The 7953-nt window shown below is 46.9% G+C and overlaps 1 protein-coding gene across 1 annotated transcript; it reads right to left on the bottom strand.

Annotated features, from left to right (window-relative positions):
* Positions 1-1643: 1643 nt before the first annotated feature.
* ADORA3 (adenosine A3 receptor) lies at positions 1644-7594 on the bottom strand. The gene is made up of 2 exons (XM_005303606.3): positions 6394-7594; positions 1644-3291 (listed from the first exon to the last, which is right to left on the bottom strand). The coding sequence occupies exons 1-2, from the start codon at positions 6741-6743 to the stop codon at positions 2673-2675; spliced, it is 969 nt and encodes a 322-aa protein (XP_005303663.2). The 5' UTR covers positions 6744-7594; the 3' UTR covers positions 1644-2672.
* Positions 7595-7953: the final 359 nt, after the last annotated feature.

Genomic DNA, 7953 nt, shown 5'->3' with positions numbered 1-7953 from the left:
CCCAGGCTGCTAAATACTGTATTCTGGAAAACAGGAATGCACACCTAACATCTTTTCCAACTGACCCTGGTCAACAACCCGGATGAGAAAATGTAAAAGACAAAACATGCACCTGGAATCTCTTTACTGACTTTTGAAATAATAAAAGCTGTACCTCCAGCTAGGCCAACTCAGTGATATTCCCGTGAAAGAACTGGTATATTGTGCCCCTGTGGCATATTTTGTTATCCCGTCCTCCCCCAATGCTGCCTGTTACTATCTGGTGTGATATGTCTCAGCAGGACACGTCCACGGTTGTGTGGTTCCGAGATTTATTTATTTTTGGGGGGGAGGGTTAAGTGAATTCCATGTTGATAAACGTCTCCCCATTGACAGGAACTCCTTGTAGGGCTAAGAGGGGAGTTTAGCCTCCACAGCCCATTCAGCCTTTGGCCTTTCTGCGGAGACTGCCACCAAGGGAGAGTGAGGGTTGGTGCTGCAGACACCTGTCTTCCAGTGAATGTGCTGGAACCCAGTTCTCACAAGGTACCATCAGATGCATGGGTGTAACTGCGGCAAAAAGTGGGAAGGAGTGTCTGGATAAAAGCACTAGACCTGCAGCTGCATTGAAAGGGAAACCAAGTGTATAGCAGAAAGGTGAGTGGGGAGGACAGTCCATTGTCAACCCCTCAATGGTTGGACTTATGATCAGGAGATAATAAATCTAGTTGACCAGCTCAAATCTGTCCCAGGATAGCTGTAAACAACAGTTAATAATAATATAACTGTTATAATAATATAACAGATCCTGGGACAGCTCTGAGCTGATGAACTAGAGGCGAAAGGATCTGTATCTCATTTATCAGTAGTCAAAGCCATTACCCCACCAGAAAATGTTCATGTCTTTGAATCAAGACTGGAGATCTTTCTAAAAATACCAAAAAAAGGCAACACTCTAGCTCAACCACAAGTTATAGGCTGGTTACTGGAAACACTGGGTGAGGTTCTATGGCCTGTGTTATGCAGGAGACCAGACTAGATGCTCACAATGATTCCTTTTGGCCTTAAAACCCATAAGCTAATCGCTGGTGCAGAAAACGTGCTTTAGAAAAACAGGGCTGAGTTTGGATTAGATTCTACTAATCCTGCTACCTTTGTATTTCTGGTGAAACCTTTCTCCCCAGCACATGTAGAATGAGAGAGCAGAATATTTAGAGCCTATATTTCTCCCAGAGCCTGTTAATGCAGCAGGGTTATCAGTCTGTTTAGGTTATGTGGGTATAATTTATCCAGATAATTCAATAGCCATCCTTGATTTATGACCACTGCTTTGTGTGATTCTTCCTGGGGGTACCCAGGGCTGTGAGGCACCTTGCAATCATCTGCCCTTAGCATGGGGAAGCCTTTTCTGTGCCCACTGGGGGTCAGCTCCCCAACTCCACTGGCCATGGGCAACATAATGGCTCCCCTCTAGGCCTTGCAGGCCCTGCTGTCATTCTGCAGGTTAGCAATAGGCACATTCCAACCTCTGAGCATCTCCCTGGAGTGACTAGCCCCTGCACCACTCACAGTATTCACAGATTTGCTGCTTCCAAAGAAATGGTGCAAGCCAGCTTACCAGTCCCACTTCAGAGCACCACTCCGCTGAACACACAGCACTGAGATTTGTTCATAGTTAAATCAAATACAAGTTTATTTAACAACGCGTAACAATTCGAGTCGAAGCAAGTAGAAATATTGGAAACAATGGTTCCATAAAGAATAAAATCATAGCATGCATTCTAGACCCTAGACTTAATTAACAAGATACTCTCATGGCTAGTAGAGTATTGCTCCTCTAAAAATCCTTGCAGCACTTTGCAGCCAGGCTGGCTATGACCCCTTCCTTGCACGAGATATGTATGCTGTCAGTTTGCCTCCAAGGTGAAGGTTTCAGTGTGTCCCTTTGCACACCAAGATATACCCAAAACAATCCTTTGTCTTTATTCATAAGCAGGAAACTCTCCTTTTGTTTTTCTTCCTGTAGATTTCCTCTCTTGTAGATTTTTACAGTCTCTTAGGCCTTGGCTACACTTACCCGCTAGTTCGACGGCTGGAAATCGAACTTCTGGGTTCGACTTATCGCGTCTAGTCTGGACGCGATAAGTCGAACCCGGAAGTGCTCGCCGTCGACTGCGGTACTCCAGCTCGGCGAGAGGAGTACCGCGGAGTCGACGGGGGAGCCTGCCTGCCGAGTGTGGACCAAGGTAAGTTCGAACTAAGGTACTTCGACTTCAGCTACGTTATTCACGTAGCTGAAGTTGCGTACCTTAGTTCGAATTAGGGGGGTAGTGTAGACCAAGCCTTAATTAGCACCTGGCTCAATATGCAAATAGGCATACATTGTGAGATACGCACTACACACTACACAAATGACCAGACGGAGATATTACCACTTGTCTGAAAAGAACATTACCAAGGTATGTGACATGCTTTGACTCAAAGACCTTAAGAACATTATTTTCAATATAGATACATAACTCATTAAATATTATCCATCCATACATATTGCAATGGTTATGATGAGCAGTGGGCTACTGTCTCTCGGTAGAGACCTCATTTGCCATCATTTGGTGAATTATTATGCATATATGTGACCCAGGGAATCCCTGTAAAATCCTATGCGTGCCCCCTGGACCCTCTGCCAGTTGGCATCAAGGAGTCACTGGGTCGCACTCTGATGTTTGCTCCATGCTAGAACTGACCAGCTTTGGACTCATGCGCAGGACATGGGTTCTTAAAATAAGAGTATAAGTGTCTTTGAACTTCTTTATCTTGCAAGCATAGACAACGGGGTTCATGACCGAATTGGAGTGAGACAGCAGAATGCTCACGTACAACAGATGCGACGGGATTTGACAGTTGAGACAGAAACGGCCAATACAGTTTAGAATGGACAAAGGCAACCAACAAATCGCAAACAAGAAGAGGACAAGGGCCAAAGATTTGGCCGCCTTGAACTCCTTCCCGTAAAACACTCCTGCATTCGTGTTTGTTGCACTTTGACTTAGCTTTGTCCGGATAATGTAGAAGATCTCGATGTACAGAGCACACATGAGGATCAGAGGGATGAGGATCCAGGCGAAGAAGTTGAAATACACCATGTAGTCCATGCTCATCACAGAGGTGAATTTACACTTGAATTCACTGGGCATTTTTGGGTCAATCCTTTTATTCCATCCGAACATGGGGACAAATCCTGTCAGCAAGGACAACAACCAGCAAATTCCAAGAGCCACCCAGATTCTTCTCTTCGTGGTGATTATTCTGTACCTGAAAAACACCAACCCTGTTAGAGGCGATTGTTTAGCGACAGTGAAGCAGCATCCAAGAACTCCTGCCTTCAAGGGCTGTAGGTTCATTTGTGGCTGACTTGAGTGCTCAGCGGTCTTTTGGGCAAGGTATCTTATTGCCAGTACTTGGTACCATATGTAGAATGATTAACTAGTTTTAACCAAGTCTGTCTCTTACCATTTGGCCTGTTTTGGATGACCACATTTCTGGTCTGGAGCTGATCTCAGCATTTCTGAGGCAAGGATATGTTTGCCATCACCAGCAGCTGATTCTGCAGGCTACCTTCCAGCTTTCCTTTAAGTACCTCTCCATTCGTACTGTAATTTACACGATTCCCCCAGACTATACTATTCCTCTACACAGGGCCGGCTCTAACTTTTTTGCTGCCCCAGGCAAAAAAGAAGAGCGCTGCCCCGCCATAACCCCCCCCCCGCGAGCGCCGCCGAAATCCCCGCCCCCCCAGCACCACGCAACCCGAAGCCCCGCCCCTCCAAGTGTCGCACTGCCCGAAGCCCCCGCCCCCCCTCCAAGCGCTGCACCGCGCCAGCCCCCGCCCCCCCAAGACCTCGCCCCCCTGAGCATCACACCACCCGAAGCCCCCGCCCTCCCTCCGAGTACCGCCCGAAGCCCCCGCCCCCCTCCGAGCACCACACTGCCCGAAGCCCCGCCCCCCCTCCGAGCACCACACCACCCGAAGCACCGCCCCCCGAGCACCGCCCGAAGCCCCCACCCCCGTCCGAGCACTGCACCGCCTGAAGCCCCGCCCTGAGCACCGCCCGAAGCACCGCCCCCCTCCGAGCGCCACGTCGCCCAAAGCCCCGCCCCCCTCCGAGCAGCACGCCGCCCGAAGCCCCCGCTCCCCTCCGAGTGCCGCGCCGCCGAATCCAAAAATAAAAAATTGAGCGCCACCCTGCCCCAAGGTGCCGCCCCAAGCACATGCTTGGTCGGCTGGTGCCTGGAGCCGTCCCTGCCTCTACACTGTTGATGTAGAACCTTTGCTCAAAGAAATATGGCCTGATGTGTTAATTTAGATGGGAAAAAAAGAAACCAAAGAGTCACTGCCCAACATTAAACAAGGCAGAGACCTCAGCCTGCTTAGCATCATGGCAAACACACTATTGAAAGTCTTTTAAACCTTTTTATTAAAGATTCAGAAAAGAACTCAAAAACAGTGAAAGCCTTTGAAATGTAAAGCATTAAGTCAGGCTTTCATTTTACCAACATCCCGACCCTTTCCCTTTCGCTGGAGAGAGTTTTGAGAAAGAACCCCTTTCCCCCTTCCCATTTGACAGTATCTTAGAATTTGGTAATAACTGTCTTTCTGGGAAAAGAGAAGGCGTTAGTTATGATGGGCTGGAGCTGTCATAGATGCTGTTGTTAAACTTCAGTCTCACTTCCCAGAGGACAAAACAAAACAAACGCGTACAAAGGGGGAAAGAAAAGAATGGCAAAGACAGAAAATGCAACTTCTGTCTCTGGTGTTGACTCTCACTGCTGGAAAAACACAGGCCCAGCACACGGTCTGATCAGCCACTCCGAGTTGGTCTTTTGAGGGCATTGCTTTTAGCTGCCTCTTTCTGGTCACAGGCTTACACCAGTGTTGTAAAATAGACAGTCTTGGCTGGTTGAGCCAGACTCTTAAACAGAAGACAAAAGAAGAAACATGGGAAAGAGAAGAAATCAGGGTGTGGAAGGAAAAGGACATCTTGGGGGGGTGTTGAGGTGTGACAAAGTCTCATATCTTAGACGGTGTTCGGGATTTAGTCAGAGCTGATGGAGGTGGCGCGATGCTATCTGGGTCCCTCTCTCGTGGCCCAATCTAGTCACAACATCTGTCAGGATTAGTGTGAAGAAAGTCCGGGGACCCAGGAGACATCAGGACAGGCAGCCATTATGGTGAAGCTCACTCCTAACCCTTCTTTCATCTTTTAGTCAGACAGCGTCACAGTAGCCAGCTTTCCCCCCAACGTCCTAGACCTAATTTCTGACCCACCAATTTTGGTTCATTGATTACTGGTCCCACACTTCTCTTGTTTACCAGGCATAATCTTAACAAGGTCCTTAATTATATCTGTAGGTTTTTTAGTTTAGACTTATGCAGTTTTTCTGTTTCCCTTTTGCACCTTTTCCCATCAACATATGTTGTTACAGGTCATGGTGATATTTTATGAACTTTCACTCACTTCTTACAGTTGACCTCACAATTAAGGTAAATGTAGACCCAATTATGACACCAGGACCGTGTACTGTCTGACCCTGTGCCGTGTTGTTGTTGTTTTGGGGCGGACGGGGGTGTTTTATGCATGCACTTGGCCACTCAAGTTATAGAAAAAAGGTGTGTTTTTATAAAATCCTCGTATTAGAACTTGCTGTTCACTCTGTGTCCCTTTCTCATTTTGACCCAGTGCTGACGTTGACGGGAGTATTTGAAGTGACTAGCCCCAAAATAAACAAACACAGAAATAATATAAAAATTAGGTCACACACCCAACAAAATGACTGAAGAATGAAATCATGTTTCACCATGATCCCAGCAGTTCTCTGATCCCTATAGGCAATTCAATAATTAATACTTATTTTTTATATTGTGGTAGCATTTAGGGGCCCCAAACACGGGTCAGGACTCCACTGTGCTAGCTGCAGGACAAACACAGAGCTACGAGATAGTCCCTGCCCCCAAAGAATGGCTCTTAAATTGATTTTACAAAGAGAGAATCTTTCTCTTTTTCGAACATACATTTAAAGTGAATTTACTGCTTCAGAGACTTGCCTGATTAGAAGCCACTTCAAAAGATGGGGGAGCAGGGAGCATCTGTCAACACAGAACCATAGAAATGTAGGGCTGGAAGTGATCTCAAGAGGTAATTTAGTCTATCCCCAATCCTGAGGCAGGGTAGAGTAAAACCTCGGTGTGCAAGGCAGGTGTGAGATAGGGGGTATGAGCACTGGGGGAGATGGACGAGCGTGCCTCCAGGTCTGAGCTGGGGTGTGGAGACCAGGAGGGGCATTAGAGCATTAATTGAACTTCCATGTAATATGAACAATAACTTGAAAATGCAACAACTAAACAGACTGACTCACCTGGTGGGCAGCTTCACTCTTAGGTACCTGTCGATTGCTATAGCCAGGAGAGACAGGATGGAGGCATTAGTGAAAACCACCATCAGGCAGCACATGAAGAGGCAGGAGTAGAAGTGGACGTCGACTCCCAGGCTCACCACGATGGCCAGTGGCATGACAAGGATGCCCACGGCTATATCGGCCAGCGCCAGGGAGACAATGAAGTAGAAGGTATTTGTCTGAAAAGCTGGGTTCAGCTTCACCACCCAGATGACCAGGATGTTGCCCACGGTTGCAGATATCCCAATAATGAACTCGATGGTGATGTAAACTGCATCCAGGCTGCTTAGAGTCAAACTGCTGTTTGTCATGGCGAGTAGCAGGGTGCCTCCTCTGCTCTGCAGGCTCAAGGAAGGAGGAAGATGCCAACAAGAACAAGCTTGAGTAGGATTTTTCTTCTACAATGGCACCAAAGCTCAGCTCTCCTAGTGACTTTCCTCACAATAACTACAGAACTGTGCAGAACTTTATGTCCCCATGGAATCATGCAGTTAACTGGCTGTTACCCCTCCTTAGCATCGCACAAGAGCAAATTGCACCTGGATATCCATGCCATATGATCCTCCCTTGTGATTTCTCCTTGTTAAGGCCAGAACATCTCTGTGGCTCCTTCAATCTCCTTTGAGCACTCTCAACATTTCTTTTGAAGTGGTCAGAAATCTTGTAGCAGCCCAGCCAAAAATTTACCTGCCTTCACTTGCTCTAGCTGTTGTCACTTCCCAATGACTCTATTTTAAAACTGTGAACACTTTTTTTTTTTTTTTTAGAATTACCCATGTCAGTCAACCACATGTGAATCTAGATAAGCAAATTCTACTCTTCTTAGGAAGTGAGGCAGTGAAGAGGAAGTCACCAGGATGTTCTGTTTGATTTCAGCTCCCCATTTGACTTTCAGCTCCTGGTGTGTTAATCTTCAACTAAACCTCTGAATGGGCGGGGGCTCAGCTATCTTGGAGATCCCCCGACCTGCACTGCTGACCTTCTGAAACAGCTGTGCACCTTGGGACACTGCTGTGACTAGGATGGTCCTGTCATAATGCAGAGGCAAAGCCTTTTCAATGGAAGGCCCTGAGCTGTGGAATTCATTAGTGCTAGACATCAGAATAAGTTCAAGCCTCCTCATATTCAGAGAGCAATGCACAGTTCTTTCAGTTCTTCAGATTCTTAGTCTGCACCTATCACCGTGGTATGTAGGTGCAGAAAGGTCTCCCCACCACGAAACTGCTGAAGAATGAGCCAGCGCTGTTCGGGGATAGCGGAAAGAAGTGGTGGAAAAAGGCAGCAGGGAATTAGGAAAGAGAGAGAGAGAGAGAATAACTAAACTAAGCTGAAAGTATCCGAGTTTGTTATGGGAAAGCATTTGTGTGACCCAGACATTTGTATTTCATGGTAACTGGGTACTCAGAAATACAGATAGTCATATGCTATCACGGAAGAAAGGCAAAATGGCAAGATGAAAACAATCATAAATTCCAAACTTTTATCTAGGTTCCAAAAGTGCCCTGTAAAAAACAGAAATCC

Source organism: Chrysemys picta, chromosome 4 (genome assembly GCF_011386835.1).
Source record: "Chrysemys picta bellii isolate R12L10 chromosome 4, ASM1138683v2, whole genome shotgun sequence".
In the NCBI taxonomy this organism is placed as follows: Eukaryota; Metazoa; Chordata; order Testudines; family Emydidae; genus Chrysemys; species Chrysemys picta.
This window is presented reverse-complemented; position numbering and strand designations above follow the sequence as displayed.